This window comes from Lepisma saccharinum, chromosome 12 (genome assembly GCF_977018435.1).
Source record: "Lepisma saccharinum chromosome 12, izLepSacc3.1, whole genome shotgun sequence".
Lineage (NCBI taxonomy): Eukaryota > Metazoa > Arthropoda > Insecta > Zygentoma > Lepismatidae > Lepisma > Lepisma saccharinum.
Window position 1 is genome coordinate 63,781,127 of NC_139240.1, and position 27,983 is coordinate 63,809,109.

Genomic DNA, 27,983 nt, shown 5'->3' on the forward strand with positions numbered 1-27,983 from the left:
CACGAACCATGGCATAAGAAGAAAATATCCCACATAAAATATCGGTGCTTGGTAGTGCAGAGGGGGCGCCAAACCTCACCTGTCTAGGGCGCCAAATTATCTAGCTAAGGAACTCCAGAAATGAAAAGTAAAATAAACCAAATCAATGAACAATAAAAGCAAATACATAAATGCATATGTTTACTTACTAAACTGTGTATAATTTTGGTCATCCTCCATATTTGATCTTAACTTCCCAAAGCAAAAATAACGTATCCGCAAATTTTCATGTTTTCGAAATATTTATCTGTGATAGAACCCAAGACAAACTTGCCTACTAAACAACACGAAGAGCTAGAGCTTCGAATATAGTCAACTGGGTTATAAAGATGAAGCAAGACTGCTTAAAGTTTTACATTTCTATTGTCTTACCGATCTTTATACTGACGTGATTTACGTGTCTCTGATAACATTGCCAGAGCGTTGAATATAACAATCAACTTCCAGAATGTGTAATTTCGAGACAAAAGAAAGGAAAGACAATCAAGTTTTATTTCACAAACTTTCGGAAGTTGATTTTCCTTATCAATCTTTATTTCACTTCAAATGTGAAAGGTGAACCTGCTTAATTAATTTCTAATGTGATTCGTAGGCGAATTCTTCTTGAGAAATATTTTACCTAACCTCGTCACGATTAGTTATAAACAGTGGCGTACGCATGGGGGTGCTGATGGGGCTACAGCTTCTTCAGAAATTTTGAGAAAATCAAAATGCATTTAAGAACTCGGTAGTGGTCACTGAAAGCCACCTTTAAAATGACTCCCAATTACCATGCTTGTCTTTCGACAACTTTTAAAACGAAGGTTACAGATGGTAATTATGAAATATTTTATTGTGTACCACCTCTCCCAAAAACGCAGCTATGTAATATGCACCTTTACAATCCCAGCTGCCTCCGAAAAAAAATCATGCGTACGCCAGTGAACAGAATTGTCATAAAAGAGAAAAAAATAATTGAAAAATAGGAACAAGTGCATCTGCATGCGCACGTATTGTGAGAAAAGTCTTTAGTTGTTAATAATTAAAAAATGGAAACTGAATTAATGTAAACGTAAAAAATAATCACCATAAAAAGGCTCTTACGAGAAGCAATACTGTTTATGCATACAAACTATATCTGTAAAACTTATTGCTAGAAGAAATAACATCTGTAAAATGAACCGTGGGTTTCATGTGATGTCAGGATTCGCACAGCCGCCATGTTTGCGGTCAATTTGTTTGTCGTGTGCAAGGAAATCCTGTGAAATAACGTGAGCTTCTGTTTGAACAACCGAGTACTGCACAACGTATGTACTCGTACCATCATAAGCAAGGTTCAAATCTCCTGCCCCTCCGTTTGAATTCCGTGTGCTTACAAGAACTGGCCTCAATCATGACTGCTCGAAGCCACAATGCAACAGTTTGTGATGCAGGTGAAATATACCTACATTTTCAAATAGTTATTATAAAGCTATTTGTAAACCAATATCAACAATAAATCATAAAACAATAATGATGGAAAGCTGTAACTAAAATTTTCTTGCATTCGTTACGAAATCGTTACAAAATTGCCTTCCACGTAATTGTGTACAGTGGGATCCATGAGTATTACCGTGCAAATTGTCCATGACTATTTTCAATAATTTGTCTCTTACATCCTGTGTGTTTTTAAGCGATGGATTGTTATGCATGCTGGTGCTTTCGTTGTCAACAGCTTGTTTTGAGTTTTCTTTCAAATCCTGAAGCTCTTATTTGATCAAATAAAGTGTACTAACATGGTGATGGACAATTTGCACGGTAATACTCATAGATCCCACTGTACCATTGCACAAAGGCACAATCAATAAATAAAATAGTTCTTTACTCGTGTTCCATGTAATCCGCCTACGTGTGTTCCGCATATTCGTGAACCGTTCCCTAGCCACGAGGTTTGAATGTGTTCTCGCATACAAGAGTCTTTATTTGTACATACGTGCATATCTTCAGCTACTGTGCAGACATACTAGCAAGATTGTTGCAACCATTTTCAAGTTTTCCTTGCACAGAAAGCTGATGGAAAGATGTATGGTCAATTACAGATATTATAAACGGTGACAAACACCTGGCATATGCTGGTCTTTTGTGATTAATTGCACAGGTATTAGAGCTTTTGTTGCAAGTAAGACGCAAGCAAATAATCCCAAAGTCACGGTCTTGAAACGGACACACATGTTGCTAACTGTCTGTTAAGCAACACGCTGAAAGTTTTAACTTCCTCTATTTGTCAGAATGAATTTTTGCTCTTCGATGCAGATATCTGAATAGCACATTAGATGCAAACACGAAAAATGCTGTTTTAAGTTTTATAATGTGATTAGTACCGAGACCGGGTCTGGTGTGGTGAACATCCAGCTTGCAACAAACGTCAAATTTAAATACTAAGAGCTCTAAACCTGGCCCTTCAAACTAAGAATACCTAACCTACAATTCCGCTTAGGTCTAATAATGCATGTGTGGTTAGGTTGGGAGGGTCTGGTTTAGAGCTCTTAGCATTTAGTTTTGGCCTTTACATGCTGGGTGTGCTCCGTACCAGACCCTCCGAGACCACATCTAAAAATCGTGACTTGTCAACTTCTTTTATGTTCGAAAATTTTCGACTTTCTCTACTCGTAACATAATTGGAGGTTGTCACAAGTTTATACTAACGATCGCTGTGGAACGATTTATATATTTTTTTATTTAGATTTTTTAAAGATCACAACGCAAGTTAACGCATGCTTTCGAAAAACAAATGCATAATCTGTATATTACCATTCATTCTGCAGACAATACGGATGTTCATCTAACCCTGTTCACCGAACATCATCTACGATCCCACCTCTACTAAATCCACCTTCGCTTACTGCCAGTGTTGCCAACAGCACGAGAGAAAAACGGGCTAAATCGCACCCAAAATGGAGCTAAAATTCACATCCAAGGGGCTAGATTTACATAGGTGCGGCTGCGCACTTAAAAAAAATCTGGTTCTTAATTCTTGGGTGTTTTGGTGCAAAATTTCTGAAACTCAAGAACCACAACTAATCAACTGTCAAGATGAGGGGCATAAGCTCAAGTAAATTAAATTTTCTTAACTTAAATAATTTATTTCCCCCGTAAATTGTGGTGCAGTAGATTACACAAAAGCATTACACATTTTCGGCATATTCCTCCTTCATATATATGCACACGTACACTCACACACACACACGGCCGCACGCACGAACTAGTCTCTGGGCGAGCCTACTGTTACGAACGATTCGTCGATTCCGCACCGCACTTCTGTGAACTTTGAAGGACCAGATGCAATGCAACTGAACAAAGATTCGCATTTTCTGGAATCGACGTTATCCGTAATTCGCCTCGGGCTACACAGCATACCAAAACCAGAAACAAGGGGATAAATTGACAATGTGCACTTGCTGCCTGCTCCCCAGGAGGGGTCGCAGGACGAGCTTGCGGGTGCAGAGGAGGGTCGGTTAAGTGAATTCTTCTTTACAGTTTACTGAAATACCAAAAAACATTTCATTACTGAAAGGGCTAGATTTGTAGCAAGATTTCTCTCTGTAGGGCTAAAAAGCCCCTTGGGGTTTTTGCTGAATTTTGGGGCTGAGTACGTACTCAAAAGGGCCAGTTCTGGCCCCAAAAGGGCCAACTTGGCAACACTGCTTACTGCAAAGACTTGTTTGCGATTGAAGCGCCACACATCGATAAATTCCTGCACTTCTTGAGATTGTTATCGGCGGCAGGTTGGAAGTTACGTGATATTGTGCTTGTGATGAAGTGCAATTATGATTAGAAGTGTTCTTACTGTATTAAAATAATCTAGATTATTATTAAATACTTATCGCGAAGCTGCTATATTTACGTGCGTACTTGGCTGTAAGTGAACTTTATTAAAACTGCCTGCTACGAAACAGGTATGTACACTTCGAATTTGATATCTCACCTTAAGCATTTACGCCATATTGGTTTCGAACCCTCCGAGTGTGTTTTGTGTTTAAAGTATGTATACAACTGCAGAGTACCTCATACAGAGAATTCTTATTAGATGACCAATTTACTCATCAGAATAGACTTGTTGAGTGCAGTATTTGAAGTGTTTCATATTTTTTTGACGAAGAAAGGCACAGTAACGTTCACTTGAAACCCCTTTTAAACTTGTATGGTGCAGACAAACACTTACTGAAGTCTGTTTAGCGACTGTAGACGTAGTCCGGGAAAGGGGTGGGAGTAAGGAACAAGGCAAAAATTGTGCCGAACGAGTAGAGAGAACAAATTAAAGGGCAGAATTTACAGATGGCCCTATAAACGTATTAATATTCCATTAAATTAACATTGTATTGTCGGTTTGCAAAGACAAATGTACACCCGTTAAAAAGTGGAAATTTTTGTATGGTTTCTGAGGATTGTGTTGTTTATGAACGTTTTCTGTTATTTTTCGTGGAAATGTGGTTTCACGTAGCACTTTTCAGATCAAATATCTTGATTATTTGTGGTTTCCGCGCCTTGTAACAAATATTATGATACGACATATGTCGATTAAAAGAAATCGACATTATTTTCGAGTGTGTGTACAGTCGGTCAAAGGCTCCATGTTCACGAGCGTTTTGAAAATTGGAAAGAGTTAACGTTTGACAACTTGTGTGTACATTAGGCTCGGATTTATATACATATGGGGATCCGGGGGTTAGCAAAATCGTGATAGAGTTTGTTAGAACCTTTTAGACCTACTTAATGTTAGATGTTTAGTTGTATTTTCCATATTTTTACCGCATTTCAGAAACATATACTTTTATTTAGTGAACCTTCTCAAAACAGCTTTTTCAAATTGAAATTGAAAATTTCTAGCTCACCTTGCAAGATCATTTTTCACATGTTCTGTGTGTACGCCTATCTAGAAACGATGACCTATTACCAAATGAACACAAGAATCTCTCCGATGACTTGAAATTATTTAGTATGAAAATACATGCACTAGGTATAAATCATGTGTAAAAAAAAAAAGAATCATATGGGCCTATTCTATATCTGAAATTTCACAGTACCCTAGAGAAGTGTTTCTCAACCATTGTGAAACCGCGGCCCGGTAAATTACGGCATCACCGCCTTGTAAGCAAGGAGTCGCGGTTTCGATACCCGGTGGAGGCACAGTAATACGTATACGTAATACGTATTTCTTCAATTTTTCAGGAGAAATTACTTACCGAATGCAGTTTCTTTATAATTTTGGAAGTTCGGGGAAGTGTTTTCTCGCATCGTTCATTGAATTTTGCCGGTAAATAATCTATTTTTCGATATAAATGTGTAACCGATGCACGAAAGCTATTGCATCCATTTACTTCCAGGTGGATGTAGCCTGTGTGTGATGACGTAATCCCTGTCAGTGTTTCCAAACATGTGTTTTTGTAACTGAAGAAGGTACGTTTCCACAAATGGTTTGTGGGGCTATGTGTCAATGGCTCAAAAATCTTCTAAAGCTGTACAAGATGAGTTTGGCTTTCTTCGTGGGGCTATGTGTCAATGGTTCGTGGGGCTATGCGAGAATGGTGTGTGGGGCTACGCATATTTTTTTAAAACCAATTTTTAACTATTGTAACCTATACGTGACCCTACCTAACCTAACCTTACCGGAAATGGTTCGTGGGGCTATCCGTGAATGGTTCATGGGGCTATCCGTGAATGGTTCGTGGGGCTATCCGTGCATGGTTCGTGGGGATATTTATGAATGGTTCGTGGGGATATCTGTGCATGGTTCGTGGGGTTTTCGAACCTGAAAAAAATTACAAAAACAGTAACACGAAAGTAGATATTTTCCGATGAAAAAGGTTGCAACACTGTATAACCACTGGTCATGGACAACGCTAGTCAAGATTTCTCCGCCATATTGCGTGTAACGCAAGCGATAACGAACAAACAAGAATTACTCGATATGTCGAAAGTTGAGATTATTTGCGTGAAAAAAACAAAATGTCACCTTGAAGAATCCTTAGGAATGCAGAATACGTAAGTACCAATGTGAAAAAGAAGAAAATAAAGGAATTTCAGACGTTTGGTGGTTACTGAAATTTTACCCAAACTTCAAATGAACATGTGAAAATATTGTAATATAAGCATGTATTTCTTTTTATCGAAAAATATAGCATGCTGATATACAAACCCTTCTTATAGTACATATGAAGTTACACGCGTATACTAATTATAAAGTGATTATAGATTGAATTAGTGCTTTAAGTCCGATTTATGCACAGTAAGTCTAATTAGTGCTGGACCTACAGTTTAAAATGCCTCCACCGGGTATCGAACCCGGGTCCCCTTAATGCGACAACGCTACCACTGCGCCATCGTAGAGGCCCTGATAAAGCGATTATCGTTTTGCCTTATTCCTTCCTCATATTCACTATTAATATAGAGGAAAATATAAGTTTTAAAGAAGATACAATAACAATAGGACACAGCTCTGTACCTTATTGTTATGGCAGTGTTTCTCAACCGCTGGACCGCGGCCCAGTTTTGGGTTAGTTGCTACCAAATTAATACTGTTATCAGTTTTTTAGGTATAATAATATAGGCATGTTCAAAATGCAACATGTCAAAGAAAGTCAGCGTTTATAAAATTAATGTAATGATTGGCTTGAGGTGCAAAATTTCATTAAATCCAGTGGTTGACAACTAATTTAAACTTACTTTTATATTTGTCAATAACCCTAAATATAATCGAACTATTACTCTTTTTGATTATGTGATATCATATTTCTTAATGTTTAATTTCAAGGGTACATATTAATTTTTCTATAAAGTTGATAATAGAAAAATATGTGAGTATAGTTGTTGGGATCAGCGAAACGAATTAAAGAAGATAAAATAATTTACCGGGCCGCGGTTTCACGAAAGTTGAGAACCACTTCTCTAGGGTACTGTGAAATTTCAGATATAGAATAGGCACATATGATTTTTTTTTTACACATGATTTATACCTAGTTTATGTATATTCACACTTAATAATTCTACGGCAATACGTTTTGGAGGTATTTCGTTCGTAGTTTCCTTGACATAATTTTCTTGTATACTTGAAAACAGTGGCGACGATTAGGCGGACTGTTACACCCATACTTTTTGCCCCCGCACTATGGCCTCTTAATGCTAAGCCTTGTCTACCAGGAAAAAGTTAACTTCTTTCAGATAACGTTAGATAATATATACAGCACGAAAGGTATAAGAGATAGCCAGTGCCCTGTGTTTACTAATTTATTCTTCCATACGTGTACTGAACACGCTTTAGTAGAGTATGTATTGAAGAAGTGCTATTGATTTGTAACTAAGATCTTTTCAACGGAAACGTTATTCCTCTCTGTTGAATAATTATAGGCCTTTAAAAATGTGAAGTGATACATTTTTACACCTCACTCGGCCGCCATGTTGCATCTGAACTCGTGACGTAGAGCTCGCTTCTGATTGGTTATGCTACGGAATTAGGACCGATTCTATCCTTGAGAAATACCATGGCATCTGAAATGCCATAAGAATTTTTACTTTACACGGTAGCTTTTTGGTCATGGCTTAAATGTTAAGAAAACTGCTAAGGAAAATGCTTTCATCTAAAGTGGGCCAGGCACGTCTCCGTGATCAAACAATAAGTAGATGAGGAATTCCAACTCTTCGCTGGTAAAATACATTTGTGTGCTTCGATTTTTTTTCAGCTAACCAGAGAAAGAAATCCGTTAAATAACAACGGTTTTTCCATTTGTATAAGCTCCTATGCAAAGCTACACAAGGCCATGCAAATAGAAGACAACTGTGTCAAGTGAGTGGGGTTTCCCCGGTGTGATGTCAGCGTTTTGCCTTCGCTGTCTCAGAAAGAGTTCCCCACGTGTAGCTGGAGGCATGGATATGAGTTTATAGACAGACTCGGTGTTTGATTGAGTTGAATTTTTGTTTTAAAGTCCGCTTTATGCACAAATAGGCTAATTGGGACTGGGCCTACAGCTTAAAGTGTGATCCGAGTCAACACCAGCGTCCACCGGGAATCGAACCCGGGAGCCCTTAATTACAAAGCGACGACGTTATTAGTGCATTAGCGCGAAAAATGTAAGGAGGGGAAAGTTGGAAATATGTGGGTTTCAATCTATACTCTGTCCCGGCTATTTCTGGAGCTAGGCGAGGCCCGCGCAAAGCGGCAGAGAAGGGGGGAAATCGAGTGAGCAGTGTGAATCAGTACACGCTGCTGCGATGGCTGGTAACTCCAGTCGCTTTTCCTCCTCCACGCAATCCCGTTCCTTTCCCGTGTTAATTGGTGGAGCCGTCTCGCGTCACTGCTTGCACAGACACTTCTTTCGTTCGCCTCATTCGTAACTGAAAAAGACTTGTTTCCATATGCTTCATCTACGTAGAATATAATACCGTATTCCATAGCATAATCACAAAGTAAAAAACACGCGCAGCTACCTCCTCCCTGCCAGACCACTAGAAAAGACTAAACAAAAGGCACCCATCAGTGTCTGCTTAATCGCAGATGACACAAAGGTACCAAATGACATTACAGACGGTCGTACAATTACGTGCAACCGACGTACCATTTGCTCTTCGCCGCTGATAACGAATCGCGTGTTACCGAGAGAGACCCGTCCATTGCCAGTCGCCTTGACGTGAGCCAGATTGTTATTTGTGCGTTTTATCTTTCTTGTCTGGATATTATCATAAAATATTTACGTTTATATTAAATCAGTCTATATCACGCGAAGTACAGTAGCTAAATAAATAAAGCGATTGTGATTTAGGTGCAAAAAATTTTCGAAATATATAGGGTTAGCCTAAAAGAATGTCACGTGCCAGTTTCCTACGACACAATGAGAAATGCAAGGAAGAAAATGTTTCCCGAGAGCGACGACAGATGGCAGCACGCCATATAAAGAAGAGCAGAGTTCATTGTGGAAACTAGGAGCGGAGAAGAGCGATTATATATATTATAGTAAATGAAATATATATAAAGGAAGAGTATAAAAATTATAGAAGGAGTAAATAAAATGTTGTATATAGCCAATTAAGATAAATAAGAATATGATCGTATATGAAACAATCAGGAAAGTTAATAAGTGAGCAAATTAATTCAGAAATGTATATCTCTCTCTCCTTTTGATCTTCTGACGAGGAGTACATCGTCAGCTTTTGTATTTGTCCGTCCCTCGGTGGCGCTGTGTCCAAATTAGACGCCCCGAAGCACTTACGGTTGCTCTTCTTATTAGACGCACTGGGCCATAGGCAGCGCTTGCTGTTAGCGATCCTGGGCTATTCCCCTTTGGTCGTTACATAGGAGGTGGCGCTATTGTCAGTTTAGTCGACCCTACTCTTTCTATAAGTATAGCTTGTATTGTTTGCCAAAGAAGCGGGTAAAACGAGTGCATATGTAGAATAAATAAATAAGATTACGCTTTAAAAAGAAAGATAATAAATTAGAAAAAGAAGAAGAAGCCTTTTCCTAAAATAGAAGGAAGAAAAGAAGAAGAAGTCTATTCTATAATCAAAGAAGAAAAGAAGAAGAAGCCTTTTCCATAATCAAAAAAGAAGAAGCCTATTTCTATAATCAAAGAAGAAAAGAAGAATAAGCCTTTTTCCAAATCAAAGATAAGAAGGAAGACGAAGCCTTTTGCCAGAAATTACGAGAAGAAAGAAGAAGAAGATTTCCTTTCAAGAAGAATATAACAACCTACGTAAATTTGGAATGAGCGTATATTTCAATGTATATACAAGCTTCGCTATATATTTTCTCTGTATTGTGTATAGTTTTTCAGAATATAGATCCGCATTTAACTATATCCTCTTGGCTATAAAACGATTTCTTATTTGGAATTCTCGAATAAAGAACCTATCCCCCTGAGATTAAGATATCTGTAGCCGTGGTAAATAACATTTAAGTACGTACTCGCAAAGGGCGTAGCAAGAAATAGACACTTTCAAAATTTTACAGAAAGAAGAGTTTAAATAATAGGGCTGAAATATTTATATGGTTTGAAGAGTACGTCCTGAAGTTTACATTGGTAAGTTACAAGTGTTCTATGTGTGACCCTTTTTATTTATTTATTTATTTATTTATTTACTCAGAGTTTCAGATACAGTCTTATTTGGCCATTTTACACTGAAACAACATAAAGTAGAAACAAATAATAACAAAAGATAAAAAACAATAACAAGATGGGATAGATTTACATGTTCTTCGTCAGTAATATACAAAAGTTACGTTCTGGAAGGAATATATCTACATTCAGGGGAAGTTTGTTGTAGATTTCTGGGAGCCTGTAAAACAAGGAGCGTTGTAGAAGGGATAGCCTAGTGGTTGGGTTGTGGAAGAGTTGCAGGTTGCGCGTTAGCTTTTGGGGTACCCTAAGTGAGAATTCACTGATTAGGAGATCTGTTCTGATTTTGCCATTTATTATTTTGTATAAAAATTTCATGTCAGCTAGATCACGACGAAAGGATGGAGCGTGAATATTCAGAGCAGCCATGGTGTCTGATTTGGATACATGTCGAAAGGAAGGTATTCTATGGCGAACAATTGCAAGAAAGAAACTGAGAACAGAATCTATTCTGGTGAGATTGGTTTTTGAGGCCATTGCCCAAATTGGGGAACAGTATTCAAGGATGGGCGAGATGAAAGATTTAAAGAATAAAGCAAGAGATGATGGGTTTTGAATTTCGCTAAATCTGTATAGAAGACCGAGAAGGCGCATGGCTTTTTTAGTGGTAGCGATAATATGATAATTAAAAGTGAGTTTTTCATCCATGATAATACCTAGGTCCTTTTGGGTGGAAACGTTTTGGATTGGTTTGTTTTCAATAGTATAAGTAGACACCACTTTGTTCTTTTTTAGGGAATAAGTAAGGAAAGAGCATTTCTGAGGGTTTAGTTCTAAATTCCACTGACGACACCACTTAACAAGTTCTGTGAGAGCATTTTGAAGAATCATCATGTCATGATGCGATGAGATCTCCTTAAAGAGTTTACAATCATCCGCAAACAAAAGTATATTGATAGGGAGGGAGGACAGTTTTTCAGGGAGGTCATCCATGTACAGAAGGAATAGGAGCGGCCCTAAGACACTCCCCTGGGGAACTCCAGACAAAACGGGAAGAAAGTTAGAAGAGGTACCTGAAAGAACAACACGTTGTTCACGCTCATGGAGGTAGTCCTGGAGTAAAGAGAGAAATTTGCCATGGATGTTAAATCTGGATGATAATTTATGAAGGAGAAATTTATGATTAATTTTGTCAAAGGCTTTCGAAATGTCCAAATATATAGTGTCAAGTTGGGAGTTATTATCAATAGCTCTGGCAGCATGCGAAAGTAAGACGGAAAGATTTGTTAGGCAAGAGCTGCCTGGAAGAAAACCATGTTGTGCTGTGTTGATATATGGTGACGTAAACTGAAGTAACCTGTTTTTGATGATTTTTTCACAAATAATTGATAGTGGCGATAGAAGCGAGATTGGTCTATAGGATTTTACACATTTTTTATCTCCAGTTTTGTGAATGGGCACAATGTTGGCCCGTTTGAAGTTTTTAGGAAACACACCCTTAGAGAAACATTTGTTGAGTAAGGCAGACAGAGGAAGAGCCAAGGAGTTGGCTGTTTTACATAGGAATATTGTGGGGATTTCATCTGGACCTAGGGACCGGTGGAGGGGCAATGAAGCGAGAAGGTATTTTACTTCCTCGGGGGATGTTTTGATTGAAGATAGTGTGTGAGGACAGACAGCATTTAAGTGGGGGAGAGAGTCGGAAAGTGAGGGAGGTGAGAAGTTCTGATGAAAAAAAACATTAAAAAGTTCGGCTCTTTCTTCTCCACTAGCAATATCAGTATTATGAACAATTTCTTTAGGTATAACTGGGCTTTGTTTTCTTGAATTTAGTAAAGTGAAGAATCTCTTAGGGTTTGTAGTACATTCGGTTGTTATGTTATTTATATGTTCACTATATTTTTTTCTGAGTAGGTATTTTGAATGACGTCTGATGTCACAATAGGTACCGTGAGTGTGAACATTAGGGTGCTGCTTCCATAGGTACCAAGCCTGTTTTTTATTTTTTAACACAAAGAGAACTTCTCTGTCGAACCAGACGGGGTATTTGGTAGATCTCGGTCTCGCAGTGGGCACGAAGTCCTTTATCGTGGCATGCAGAATTTCGACAAAGTTCTCAACGGCTTCGTTCACTTCCTCTTCCATCAGCAAAAACCAAGGGTAGACATTGAGCGCCCGCTGGATGGCATTCCATGGAGCTTTTCACCATAGGTGGTGGGGGCGTTGGTTCTGCTTGACGGATTCCTTGTCTTTCTTCGTGGTAGGCAGGTGCATTGTGACGTCGAGTGAGTCATGGTCGGAGGTTAGAAGATTTTTTCCTGTAGTTACCTGCATATTAGGCAGGGTTGCCAGTACATAGTCAAGGTTACTGTCACCACGTGTTTTATGCAAGTTGAACTGGTTTAACCCTATTCCGTGGATGAACGTATCAATAAACCACTGATCATTTTGGCAGTTTATAGTTCCCGTATTTGGGCTTTCCCAATCGATGGACAGGTTGAAATCACCAAATAGCATAATATCACCACTTGTCATTGCTGCTAATACCGAATCCCTGCAGGCTTCTAGGATGGAAATAGGAGAGTTCTTATGTGGGCGATAATACGATCCAATTAGAAGTTTTTTGTTTTTTTGAAAATTGAGTTCTATCCAAATAATTTCACAGTCTTTTTTGTAACACGACAGATATCAATGCAATAGTCCAGTTCTTATCTTCTCCTTTTCCCCTTGCACAGACAACCAGTTATCCTAAATTTCTTGCTCCAATCGTAGATTGTCTGTCTTGTGGGTGGTTGCTTACCATACAGTGTTCTAAAACGACACTGCACGATAGTAACAGAATTTATTTTATCAAATTCAATCCTGGCTAGCGACCATACTGCTCGACTTACGTCACTGGTACTCACGTGATGCTGACGTCACGAAGACAAACGAAAAGCGGAGGTCGTAAACTTCAAGACTTTGTCTATACAAAAGTACTAAATGCTTTCTGATGTAACAAACACATGTCAATTTATAAAGCGTTTAAACTGTCTATTTCTTTTAGGCTAACCCTGTATAATTTGGAGTTTTTTTTTTTTACATGGGCAATTTGTAAGGACTTGTAGAAGGTTCTTGGGGTCATAACGACATTCCTGCTTTGCACAGTTCTTCATTTATTTATTTGATGCACGAAATTGCCCACAGTTAGGTTTGGCTAGGAGTTATGCAGTTGTGAGCATTTTGCTAACTCGCCACGCATTCTGTTTCACTCACTGCTCAATTCACAAAACTCGTGCACTCGAGTACCAGCCTTGACATTGGCGTTTCTTTGTGTTTGTCTCCATCAATTTTCGTCTGAGCATTATTCATCTTCATCAGCAGGTTTAGAAATTTGGTTCTGGTGATCTTATATGATCATTGCACTATGGATGGTGTTATTTCATTGTAAACAATTACCCAAGCGTTTAAAAACTCTTGTCATTTAAAATTCTGTTAGATAGGGAGGAAGGTTGTCTAAAGTGCCCATTTTCTCTGCTTGAGACCATAAATTAGGTGTTTGTGAAAAAAAAGACGAGGTGGGGGATAGTGAGGATCAGTGGTGACAAAACAGCGATATAAAATAAGGAAAATCGCAGAATGCCAAACACTATTCTCTATTCACCACCGGAGGATTATTTACCGGTATAAAGGAGTAGGTTTCGAGCAGAGAACGGATTTATATGTAGCAAAAATGTGCTAAATATGGAAATATATATTTCGTTATTTTCACAAAAATATGAAGTTACGTATGGACTAAAAATTGTAAAAAATTATCTTTTTAATAATATAAGTCACTACACGAGCTACATAAAATACAAGTACGCTTACATTGACATTAATTGTACATAAAACAACAGAAAGTGTGTTTTCATTTTCTTTTTCCAAAACAATTAATAACAAATTTTGTTGTAAGTGTTCGAACATGAATTTCCTTCTGTTGTCACTTAAGGGCATGAGGAACAGTTTCCACGGGACTCTTCCCAAGCTCTTCCCTCCGTGGCAGTGCTGCCAACTTAGCTCTCTTGGAGCCAGATCTGGCTGTTTCGTGCACTAGTTTGGCTTGAACTGGGGCGCCCGCCCTCGTGCTCCACTATGATGCCATCCCTGGTTCCGACCCATATAGACCAACTTTTTGGCATGATTATAAATTTTGCACGTGACGTGATATTGTTATATTGGCTGCGTCGCCCCACTCCCCCTTATCTCCCCAGTTACTTTTTTATAGCGCCGTGGCTGACGTGAAATTGACATAACATTGTTAGCAGGGAATCCTTTATTTTTGACTTCATACGACCATCAGTGGATTATTGAGATGGGTTATCCCGCCGGATCTAGATGGTGATGATGTCATCACTGTAAAGTTAACAGTAATACAGCGCCCCCCTCTTTTGACAACTAGAATTATCTTGGGAGGGACTTTATCCAGCCTTCCTAAATCTAGCTCCTTGAAAGTAAGTTTTAACTCTATTTAAGGTGAAATTTAGCTCTTTTATGCTCATCAGGTTTGGCAACACTGCCAGGATGGCCGTAGGAGGCAAGGAGAAATGAATTGGGCTTATGGGAGTATTATTTGATTTGTTCTCTTGGGAATATCAATCAAACTTCCGATGAAATAGAAAAATATATCAACGGCAAGAGGGCAGTTTGAAGATGCATTTCACCAGCGGAAAAGTCGAAACTTCTATTTCATTAGCCGTAACTTGATGTTGAAGTTGATTCCCCTTAAGGAATACATGGGATTCCGAAAGTTCTTATTCATCATATTTTTCAAACATAGTATCCAGCTTAATAATCAACATAGAAAAAACGCTTGCAACTTGCGTACGTAAGTTTTTTTTTGTAGCAGTGCCCATTGATATTGAAGTAAATGGGTGCGTAACTGTAACTCCTCAATTAAGATGGATTTATATTAAACTGCGTTCAATATCGCAAGCAGTAATGGGAGTGTATTTGAAATTTGTCAGTTATTCGCAAGAAATACACCCAACTCTTTCGGTCACATGGGGACATGTAGTTATTGCGCGAATATGGAGTATATGTTGCGAAATGTTCTAAAATATGGAAGTAATATGTAAAAATAACTAAAATATGTAAAATATGAACCACAACCTAATATATGTAGAAATATGGAAATTGAAAACTGAATTGTTCGAGTCTACGTGCCTTGATGTGCAAAGATAATACAAAATATAACTGATTTCAGCTTCATTCATAAATATACATTTACATATAAATCCGTTCACTGGTGATGACAAACTGTCAATGTACTACGATTTTTCACCATTTTTTCACATGATTGTCCTTTCATCATCATCTTCACGATTAGCCAAAAGTGGCAGAAAAGTGAAATAAGTAAATGAATAAAAAAAAACTTTTTCAAGTATTCGCTTCCTTTTTTGGAGAGAAACATAGAAACATTTCTATTGGACATGCCGCTGTTATTTATCATTCCAATCGCAATTAATCTAAAAGTTAAAAAGATGACATGGAAACAATACATTGTTGATTCATTTACATGAACCTACATGTCTAAGCCCACTTCATGCACAGTAAGGCTAATCGGGACTGGACCTACAGTTTAAAGTTGAATCGAAACCATTTTGTGCTTCCACCCGGTATCGAAACCCGACCCCCTTGATTAAAATGCAAGCAAGTTACCACTACGCAGGGTGGATATTTATTAAAAAAAAAAAATGATGATTTTCTTTATTTAAATCGGATTTTTTTAAAAAAAAACACGATTGAAATAGCTTGTATGGTTTTTGGCACCATACATATAGATATATGTTTTTTTTACAGAAAGGCTATTTCGGGTAAACGGTCCTGTAAAATATTTGAACACTTTGATTAAAGCAAATAAAAAAAAATATGTAAATATACATTGTTCTGTTTCTGATCCTGCACATATGAATGAACTATTGAAATGTTTGTTGATTGTGGTAATGAAACAATAATAATTTCAGTAACTTTTCTTCTAGTGAAAATATAACATTCTGGATGTACTATATAATTGTAACTTATAGTCTTTGTAGCAGAATTTTGGCAAATTTTTAACGATAGTTTGCAAAATGCAAGCTACCATGTTTATTTACAGTTTAATGATAATGTTGAACATGATTAGTATTTTGCATATTATTCTACACAAAATGTTTGCTATTTTTGCCTATAAAAATTGTTGAAGTTTAAATCAAGATAATTTTTAGTGTGTTGACAGTTTACATATTACACTTCCTTTCGTATGAGCTTCACCCCATTAGTACATATATTTTGTTTCTTTTCTCACAGTCTAATAAACACCATTAAATGATCACGAGATTTATGTAGTGTAACCAAAAGTGATTCTGATATCTACGAAATCCTAATGTACATTCTTCTACAAATTATTTTTTCAAGTGATTTAAATCAGTGATTTAACAAAAAATCACCTAATTTAAATATTAATTTAAATCAATCAACCTTGCCACTACTCCATTTGGGACGCACGCAATAATATGAATCGAACATCGCCATAGGCAGATTACCATTTGTGGTGGTCTATTTACCTCCAGGCATACATCTTCCTGTGTGTTTTTGTAGGTGACACGGTTAGTTTGAGACCTGCACCACTTGCAAATTTCCAAGGTCACCTTCCACTTCCGTTCTCCATACACGCTACGCGATGAGCAAATTACTAGCAACAATCGCAGGGAGGGGAAACACGGTTATTTCCAATGAAATCAGGATTTGCAGTTCAGGGGGAATTCGCGAAGCCAATTCATTTGCAGTGCATGCACCGGCGAGGATATACAAATATATATATTTTATTTTACTCTGTCGCAGTTGTTATTGCTTTTTAATTTATTTTCCTCCAAAACTTTTTGACACTGTCAGGGTCATGGCAGTTATCTCAAATCCAGAGCAACAACATACGTAAGGCCGGATTTATCAGGGGGGGGCAACAGCTTGTTTAGAGGGAGATTATTTCCGTAACATCTTTGGCTGTTATGCATTTGAAGCATCGGAACGAGTCACAACTCTCGAAGCAGCCAATCAACCAAGCGAGCCGCTGACGTCATCATAACCCAGAATCTATCGCTAAGCCTCATGCTCAGGTTCTACACGCCCACTAGGCTCGCTAGACAGACTCGCGCAGTCCGCTGGAGATGTTCCGAAAGTAATTCGACTCTACCTCGTGATGACGAGAAGACGGTAAGAGGTGAATTTAGCCATCGAAACGAATTGCAAATCTATGCGGTAGTGTTGCAATATGTAGAAAGGAAAATGGCCAGAAACTGAACAAAAGAAACACTTCCTGATTTACGATAATTTCTCCTTCATAATCAATGACTTGAGATAAAGTGAATAGCTACTTATTATACACAACGTGCAATAAAAATGTTTACATTCTCTGCCACACACCCTATCGTTTTTTCCTACTGTTAACTCGGTTTAGCTGCACTTTTTGACACTCGGTGCAGTGCAGGTATATCCAGTGTCAGGGTGGTGCAAGGAAATGACGTTCAACCAACTAGATGGAAAGCGGTGTTCAAGTTTAAAATATTCAACAAATTCCTGTCTGCCACTTTAAACGGTCATTTGATTAGTTAACACGCACCACGTGACCATACACCAAACATACACCGGTCCGGAAGGAAGTGCAGATTGTGCAGACACCAAATACACTACTTGACTCCAAATCAACGAACTAGACGCTTCTGTGCAAAGAGAGTCAAAGCGAGTCAAAAAGTCCAGCCAATTAGACGGGGCTACTGTGGGCCTACGAACCGGAAGTTGTGCTAATACTATGGCGTCCGCGCGAAGACACTTCCTTCCGGTGGATAGCCCCTATATTTGACATCATTCTCCTCATAAGGGCAATCATAAAAGATATCATCTTATAAACGTTGCGCCATTTTCTAGCCCCGAAGGTTGTGGGAAGATAACATGTCGCAATTGTTCCCTCATCAAGTGTCGTTTCCATCATTTCTCGAATTAGCAGCTTCCATTACACTAAAGTTTGTGTATGCGCGTGTGAAAAATATAATTTCATTCTGGTTACGTAACCGAGGGAAGGATATATATTGCGTGATAATTGAATCTCGCTTCCGTGTTCAGAGACATCAATTTTGTCCTCGACCTACAGTCGTGGACTTTTTGCCTCATTGCTAGGAAGATGAGATTTGTACACGACAGATGCGATTAGCTGATAGTGAAAATCTTTACTATTACCGCTGGAACATTCCATTGTCACGGATGGGAAGCACAGACTACATTTATTGATATTAAAGTAAGTGTTCTACTGACAGTCAGGCATGGATTTTCTTAGTTCTTGTGCAATGAATTATGACACTTAACACTTTTGATTAAACATGATTAGAATGCATTCTCAGATTTGTAGCTACAAGTGAATAATTTTGTGTCACTGTCTCTTTACTCAATAAGAAATTTATTTTAATTTTTGGGAATTTTCAAATGATGAAAAATAAATTATTTAAGACAAAGAGAAAAGGTAATTCACCTTTGAATATTCTAGTGGAGTTGAATGAGAAATGAATTGTTTTTTTTTTTGTGTCAGTGGTGGGATACAATGCAAAACACAAGTAAATAAAAAAAAGTTAAGATGAACGAACAATATACAAAATACCTTCTACTTTGATTATTTATAATACTTGGATTTTTATGCAAATGACAATTTTAGATTGTTCACTCAGAAGATACAATAAAGTTACAGCATTTCATTTCATTTTAAAAAATGAGATTCAGGGACGCTTTACTGTATTCAATGTTTGACATATTTTGTTGAACATACCCGAGTTCATTAACAGCGTGGTGAGTGTGCCTTGACTACCATTTTTTCTTTCTAGTCAATTTCTAGCACATAGTTTACTTTAAATTTTGGCAATTGGAAGGAAAGTAGCAATTCGTACAATGTTCAAGTCGCTCGTCTGCGGAATGCCTTGTGAGAACAAAAGTTTAACAATTACGGTAACGAGTGTCGTGCGAGGTAAAAACTAGCTGATGAGCAAGTATCACACAACGAGTCCAAGTCCAACTTGAAGATCCAATAGGAAATGTAGCCTCGTGTAATTCAGGCTTAAGGCTACGCGTGCTAACTTTAAAGAATGAAATTCCGGGATTGATGCCCTGAATGTCAGTTGTTGTCTGTAGGCACGTAATCAGAGCTCTGGGGGACCACAATTTGTAAGTAAAAGTATGCTCTGCCCGGAGTATATCTGGAGCAATCGAACGAAAACAAGTCTCTGCGCGAGAGGGCACGGGATTTCATGGAGGGGGAGCGACCTAACCATGGACGTCCGCAGGATTTTTTCCAGGGAGGGGCAAGGAAGGTATTTTTTTCCAGGGGGGGGCAAACGAAGGCAAAATTTCCCCAAAAATAGTGTTGTTCCCTAAAAAACATTGCTTAAATATGAATTTATGGTGTTCATGCAATAATTAACACAAATAATTGTGGCTAAAATGAAATTATATGTGTGAAATACATATTTTTTGGTTGACTTTCATTTTCCAGGGGGGGGGGCCACGGCCCCCCCTTGCCCCCCCTTCCGGACGCCCATGGACCTAACCTTTGCCGTTTCGCTGTGCCCAACTTAATCCCCGCCCCATTTTGTCGGCAGCTATGCGCGACCAAAAGTAATAATTTTCTATTGGTAACAGTTTCATACATCGGAGACACATTTCTTCAATGTTACAAAAGAAACTACTCACGGAAATTAGTTTCTCCAAGGTTTACAACGTTCGTTGAGGTATTTTCTTTCATCGTGGAATATATTTGACCGGGAAATCATGTATTTTTTAAGAGAAATATCTCACCGACGCACAATTGCCATTGCTTTCATTTGCTTGCCCAATCGGATGCTGCGTACGTTTGATGACGTAAGCCCCTGTCAGTGTTTCAAACCCCCCTTTTTTACTATGCTTGCCTAACGTAACCAAACCTAACCTAACTTATCGGAAGTGGTTCGTGGGGCTATCCGTGAATGGTTTGTGGGCTATCCGTGTATGGTTCGTGGGGCTATCTGTGTATGGTTCGTGGGGCTATCTGTGTATGGTTCGTGGGGCTATCCGTGAATGGTTTGTGGGCTATCCGTGTATGGTTCGTGGGGCTATCTGTGTATGGTTCGTGGGGCTATCCGTCAGCTACCCGCGCATAATGTATAATTTCCAAAAGTGACGAACATGATAAAAAAAGGTAAAGTGTTCCCCTGCGCTTTAGCACCACGCCATGAAGTCATATAGGGGGTGTGGGGGTAACGCCCCACACTTTCTTGATCCGGTCGTGAGTGGGGTGATGTGATCAGCACCACGCCCCTGACCGCCTTTACCCCCCAGAGTTTCCCCTAGGTACCCATGTCATTCGACGCTCGGTGGGCGCCGGTAGGTATTTTTCGGTGAAGAAGGTTGAAACACTGCATACCGACAACGTGAGTCAAAATGTGCCCGCCACATTGGGTGTTCCGGAAGCGAAAAAAGGAATAAAAAAAGCACTCAGAATGTGAAAAATTGCGTTTGTTTTCGTGTAAAAAAACATAATGGCACCTTGAACTATGTTCCGCAATACACAATTGGTAAGTACGATACATGCGAAACACAAAAATATGCGATTTTATTGTGTCTCCAATCTATGAAACTGGTACCTTTCTATTTTCTCTCGACTCCGAACTGCCGTGACAACAAGACGAATACTGACATGCACTGAACGCAACTCCAACATTCTACGAAGAAAATAACGAAGTCTCGAGACTTTGACGCAACAACAATTGTTTTCGTAATCTGCAGGTCTTGTGTAGACGCTCTGTTGCAACAATGTGCGTGTGTGCCTGAACTTCCCATTAGTTCCAATGACTCATTTTTTTTTGACTACGAGTCTTCAAAATATTATTGAGAGGTTTGTTTGGTTTGCAATAACAAATTTCTTCGCTCGGCAAATGCCAAAAGAACACATTACAATCATAAGAAATATAACGAAGTTTGTCCGGGAGCGTTGGCAACCTACATGAGGCAGAAGTGGGCAACTAGCTTGCACAAGTGAAGGTGAGCGAGAGCGCTGTGCCGTGCGAGATTTCTGCGCGCACACTGCATCACAAGGCCAGCAGGAGCGCAGCTGTGCGGGAGTTACGAATACGATAACGATAGCTTATGAACGCGACCAGCGAAGCCTTTCCACCCTTCTTACATTCTTAACGCTCCACAAACTTGCCGTTCTGCAGTCCACACGTGCGTACAAGAGCGCACTTTCAAAATGGCAGAGGGTAAGGTAATATTGAATGATGAAACCGATAATGCCAACATTCCGCTTGCGTCAATGTTTAAGTGCGTGCCAAATGATAAGCGAACTTGCTGTGTTCATCCATAAAACTTAACCTGAACGCAACGCTTATGTAATGCATGATATTCTAGCACGTGGGGGCAAAACCTCTTACCCATACATGAAATTTTGCAAGTAATACCATGCCTTCACTCTCGTTCAAAGTAATGGATAATAAAAATAATAATTCTAGATCATTGAAACGTGCGATCTTATTCCAGATTTCCTCAAAGAAATTTGCCGATAGAAAATTTCTCCATTTTGACTGTACACCCGTGTAGACTAACGATGCTCTGAGTCTGGGCTCGCAGCCAGTATAGTTTTCTGTTGAGCTCGTGTTTTGTCGTCCATATTTGTCGCTTCATTCATCTCATCACTATTTATCCCCATCGTCGCGATTAGCCAAAAGTGGCAGAAAACAACGAAAAATAAATTAACTCGTAGGATAAACTCTTCATGCCTAGCTTTAAAAGCTGAGGCTGTAAAGGTGCACCCAACACTCAAATGAAAAAAAAAACAAAAAAAAAAACACAAACCGCAGAGGATTATACTGTCTGCGGGTCCAGACGCCAGAGCTTCGTTGGCCTGCAAGACTTGGATGCCTTCGAAGGTCACCTATTACACCCCAAGTCATGGAAAGCTCCAATCGAAAATGTAAGGTTGGAAAGAGAAAACTTAAACCAGTTTATGTACAGTACAATCACTGCTGTATGCTGATGACATAGAATTAATAACATAAACTAAACAGGAGCTACAACATACAGTAATAGAATGGGCCAGCTCAGTACAAGATAGAGAAATGACAGTGAACCCAAAGAAGAGTAAATTAATACATATATGAAAGCATGGAAATGAAGAGAGATTGGAAATAAAATTGGAAGGACAACAGCTAGAACAACGGAACAACAATAACAGGCGATGGAAAAGTAGAAGAAGAAATATACAGCAGAGTTCTAAAAACAAATAAAATATATTACCAAATAAGTAATACAATAGTAGGAAAAATGAGATACAAAAAATACTAAATCAACAATGCTCTATGGCATCGAAAGTTTAACGCTCCAAAATAAGCATAAAAGTAGATTAGCAGCAACAGAGATAAAATACCTCAGAAAAGTCGTAGGAAAAGCCAGACAAGGTAGAATCAAGAACACTAAAATCAGGGTAAAGCTACAAGTAGAATCAATTGAAGAGGTAATAGAGAGAAGAACAGTGGGTTGGTATGGACATGTCATGAGAATGGGAGAAGAAAGAAAACCGAAACAAGACCAGAAGGAAGGAGAGGAAGAGGATGACCTCGGATAGAATGGGAACAATACCTGTCAGAGATGGTTACTTAAAGAGGGAAGACACTAATGGAAGTTAAAGAGAATGGCACAAGATAGGAAGAGTTTTAGCAGATGGCTGAAGAACCCCGACTAATGATAACAATTATAATAATTATTATCACGTTTAAGATTAGTCTTATACAATAATAATTATTATAAATCTAATTAAAATATTTTTTTATTCTCAATTTTTTATTATTATACCACTGGGGAGATTTTACTACTAGATCCAGATGAATGAATATCTAGCACAGATTTTTATTATCTTTTAGACACATTTTTACGTAAACCGGTTCCTGAATTTTACGCTAATTTATTTTTCGATTTAATGCATTTTCTACTTCGTTCCACCGTTCGAATAACTAACTAACCAAAGTCTATTTCCGTGATCAAGATAATGATAACAAGCTTTCTGATTTTTTTGTAACTTGAAATGAACAATGCCAGTTTCTAGGGACCTTCATGCCATGAATCCTAAGGTTCTAGATTCGAATTCCGGGTTAGGAATGGATGCTTCATTGTTCTCTCTTCACCCATTTCATCAGTTAACGTAAGCTAGAAATGTAGATTTCCTTTGATTTGTTGTGGCTAATCTCGAAAATGAGGAGGAAAGGTGATGAGATGAAATTTGTGAAAGGAGAATCAAAAAATAAGACTAGCCCCGCAGAGGATTGTGGGTCAAGACGCCAGAGTGAGTTAGTCTGCAGGGGTGCAGTGCAGGGTGTACTATGTGGAAGACATTTGAGTGATTCACGAAGGGTCACCCCTAACACCATTGGAAGGGTAGACGTGAGATAAGATATTGTATAATCCGATCCCTGGCCATAAATCCTGCAAAAATTTTGAGGTGGACGAGTTTTCTCTTTTGACCCTGTTAGGGCATGCCTAAAGAAAGGAAAAAATCGTGGGTAGACATCTGGAATATCGGGCCCAAGTTTTCTAGGGGCGCAAGATGGCCACCGCTTCACGCACCAACAAAAGAAATCGATCCTAACTCCTTTAAAATTCGTTTTTGACAATTTTGCATAGACATATTTTGTTCAGAATTGAGAACGGAACACAAAATATTATTTCAGTTTTTTCATATCTTGTACTGTTATAGAGATATATCCAGTGAAAGAATTCCGTACCCTTTTCTGCAAGGATTCTAAGCAATTATGTTATATTGCCAGCAGATATTAGGGCATGCCTAAAGAAAGGATACTGGATCACTGGAAATATCTTCATAACAGTGCAAGATATGAAAAAAACTGTAAGAATATTTTGTGTTCCGTTTTCAATTCTGAACAAGATATGTCTCTATGCAAAATTGTCAAATACCAATTTTAAAGGAGTTTTGATCAATTTCATTTGTTGGTGCGTGGTGAAGCGGCGGCCATCTTGAATTTATGGGCCCCTAGAAAACTTGGGCCCGGTATGCCAGATGTCTACCCAAGCTTTTTTCCCCTTTCTTTAGGCATGCCGAAACAGGAGCAAAACAAAAAACTCATCCACCTTAAAATTTTTGCGGCACTTATGGCCGGGGACCGGATTAATACAGGATGTAGCAATCACATGCTTAATGCGTTCCCTACTATTGGGCGGTTTGGAAATAGATTAAATGATTGAATTACGTCATTTTACGTCGCCCCTCTTTCACGTTTGGCTAATCGCGACGACGAATGATTTAGAAGACAGTGCACTGAATTGACAGAGTGTCTGGTATGCAATTAGATAAAGCAAAGTTCCCCGTGCATACAGAACCGTGACACGAAGGCACATTTTGCGGGTAAGGCCCCGCACATTCTCGATCTCGGCCATTTTGGAGGTGATGTGATAACACCACGCTCCGCTTTTACCCCTAGGTACCCATTGATTTGAAGCTGGATGAGCCCCAGAGCCGCTTTACGTGGGGATAAAGCGAAAATTTTACGACCTTACATGTGCCCGGGAATCGAACCCGGGACACCCGCGTCACAGCAGACGCCCTACCGACAAGACCACCGCGGCTTTAAGTTTAAAATCTCGGTTGCGTAACTTTGCAGACACCCTGTAGAAGGGCGGGCCTCCCTGATGGCTTAGTGGTTTCTCCTTAGCCTTGTAATCAAGATACCTTGGGTTTGATATCCGGTGGAGGCACATAGTGTTTCAGATACCACTTTAAACTGTAGGTCCAGTCCCGATGAACCTATCCCTGCATCAAGTGGACTTAAGAGTCACCTCAAAATCAAAATTGAACTAGAAAGACTGAGACATACGCGATTAGTAAAGCTAATCTCGCCATTATCCGATTTATTCGTCATTAGCTAAACAACAATGCCAGACTGGTGCTTGCTACAATGACGTAAGTGCCTACACAAGGTGAATTGCAATGTCGACAACCTTAGACACCATATGGAGCACATACGCACTTACGTAACTGACAATCGAGACAAACGGCTTTGTTCCAGCCGTGCTATGACAGTACTTACGCGGTCCCCATTGTCGACGTCCCACGTCTGTCCACGGCAGGCTCCGAAGTTGCTGGATGTCATCTCCCGCAAGGAAGGTGACCTCGCTGAGAAGTAACAAGCCTCGAGGCTCTGGTCACGTGACTACGGTCGCATGTGTGTGCTCCACAAAGCACATAGCATGCTTTTGACCTGCAATCGGTTTACGCTTCGGACAAACCCTCTAGCGGGATCCTATTGGTAAAACGCAATGGGTGATTTCAGAAACAGCGCCTTCCACAAAGTGTCAATCAATCTACTTACAATGGGGGCGGTGTTTTGTCCCCTCCCCTTTCGCACTCGGCCAAGGACGTCTCGCAGTTCCCTTCAATTGTTTTTGACTTCTCTCCCCCCCCCTCTCTCTCTCTCTGTCGTTATCATGGAGGTAAAAGGGAGGAGTAAGCACTACGAGCTGTTTCTGAAGCCGGGTCACGTGACAGAGCCGAAGTGAGACCAAAACATTCGAGGACGCCGTAAGAAAGCATGTAATTTTGTGTACTTTTGAATAAGATTTACGAAGCAATGGTGCCTGCTCAACACACGGCTGTACTAACAGAAGCGACAGGAAACCTGAAGGAATAATATTCCATAAGCAAATAACGCTAGTTATAGTTTGTTTGTAGTACGAGGGTCACTATTTATATTTTGAGCCTAACAATGAAAAAACAGGAATTTGGCATTGAAAACTGCTTTATTGTTTTTCGAAGTATTCTCCTTTATGGTCAATATACTTTTGCATTCGTTCGAACCATTTGTCAAAGCAGTTTTTCCAATCTTCTTGAGACACCTCCATAATATGGTTTTTGAACGCATCAACGGCGTCTTCCGCCGACGAAAATCGTTGTCCACGCAATTTATTCTTGACATTCGGGAACAAGAAGAAGTCATTGGGTGCCAAATCAGGACTGTACGGCGGATGAACCATCAATTCGATTTTTTGAATGTTCATAAAGTCGGTTGTTAGACGAGATGTGTGACAGCTGCCATTGTCTTGATGAAGAATGATCCGACGGCGTTTGTTAGTTTTCCGTATTTGACCGAAGACCTCTGGCAAACAAATTGTTGTGTACCATTCAGAGTTGACCGTTCTACGTTCCTCTAAAGGCACAGTTGCCACATGACCAGTTTTCCCGAAAAAACAGGCGACCATTTGTTTCGATGTGCTTCGAGCGCGAACAACTTTTGTTGGATTGGGTTCATCTTGAAACACCCATACAGTCGACTGCTGTTTACGTTCCGGCTCATATGCATATATCCATGATTCGTCACCTGTTACAATCTTATATAAGTCTTTTGAAGCACCACGATTGTATTTATTGAGCATTTGTTTGCACCGATTGACGCGAGCGTCTTTTTGAGTTCTTGTCAAATTGTGTGGGATCCAACGAGAACATACCTTTCTCACAGCTAAATGATCATGTAATATTTTATATATGCTGGTGGAACTAATGCCTATGGTTGCCTCAATCTCACAGTATGTCACATGACGATCTTGCAGTATTAGGTTTTGCATAGCATCAATGTTTTCTTGAACAACAACTGATTTTGGACGACCTTCGCGAATCTCATCGGTGAGCGAATGGCGGCCACGATTAAATTCGTTTTACCAGCGTTTCACGGTGGCAAAGGATGGGGCTTCATCGCCAAATGTGGAAGTAAGTTGATCGATGCACTCTTGTCTTGATAATCCACGTCGAAAATCGTAAAAAATCATCGCACGAAAATGTTCACGAGTTAATTCCATTTTATTGTTGTCGCGTAATCTCCAAGGCAACATAAACAACACAAATGAAGCTATTGACAAAACATTTGAAGTACGTTATGGTCAATGATGCCAGACGATTCCGTGCAAACGTCAAATCGCGCCTAACTTCAATCAGTGTTGCCAAGGCTCAAAATATAAATAGTGACCCTCGTATTTAAGTGTAAATCAAACCTCGAGTTTGATTTACCTCAAGCCGGGATTCGAACACGGAATCTCTGGCGTCGTAGCGCGCTGTGACAATCACTCTGCTACGGAGATCGGCAACAGTAATCTCTTAGCTTAACTTGCTACATGATTTTGCAATATACTTAGCCTATTATGTTATGCAGCAGTAACTTCAATAAATTTTTGTCTACACCTACACGAATGGAATTCTTTTAAAAGGAGATAGCCTCGCTTATAAAGTGAGTTTATTTTGGCTGTGGGCCGAGATAGCGTGTGATGTGGCGCAGATGCCGGCATTTTCGACCCGTGACGTCCCGCTTTTCTACGCACATATCTTTAGCATGTAGACAATTATATTTATATTGTACCGTGTGGCCAGAATTAAAGTTACCCAACTCAGAACCCTCTGTAGCCTGTTTGAGGCATCGTAGAAATCTGAAATTTGGTGAATTTACTATGCAGACCATGGGGAAGAGGATGGCGATAAAAAGTTCAATTTTCCACCACCAGGTTGAAATGTGGCACTGTTCTTCCATGATGGGTTTTAATAATGACGTAAACTGCTCCAATTGGTTATGGATTTGCCTTTACCTTGAAATCTTGCAATAAACGAGAGATTATTTTCTCGCAACTTCCAGCCACTAACAAATGTCTTTCTAATTATTAATTCAGCTAAATCACTTAACGTGAGTGTTGAACAAGAGTTCGGAAGTGATCACCATGCCATTAAATAAGAAAGAACGTGCATTGCTGGTGAAGTTGTTTTATCAGAACGGTAGTAATAGTGCAGATGCACTGCGAGGTTATCGTAATGCGAGAGGACTTCGA

At 39.3% G+C, this 27,983-nt stretch overlaps 1 protein-coding gene across 2 annotated transcripts in view; it reads right to left on the reverse strand.

Annotated features, from left to right (window-relative positions):
• Nucleotides 1–25,401, reverse strand: part of LOC145996162 (facilitated trehalose transporter Tret1) — a 40,282-nt gene extending 14,881 nt beyond the window's left edge. Inside the window, exon 1 of one of the 2 annotated variants that reach the window (XM_083132511.1) lies at nt 25,208–25,401. In XM_083132511.1, coding sequence (XP_082988637.1) covers nt 25,208–25,270 — 63 coding nt within the window. In that variant the 5' untranslated portion in view covers nt 25,271–25,401. Of the gene's footprint in view, nt 1–188; nt 386–25,207 lie in introns of those variants that run through there. The other variant, XM_083132513.1, reaches the window with a different exon arrangement.
• Between the last annotated feature and the right edge of the window lie 2,582 nt (nt 25,402–27,983).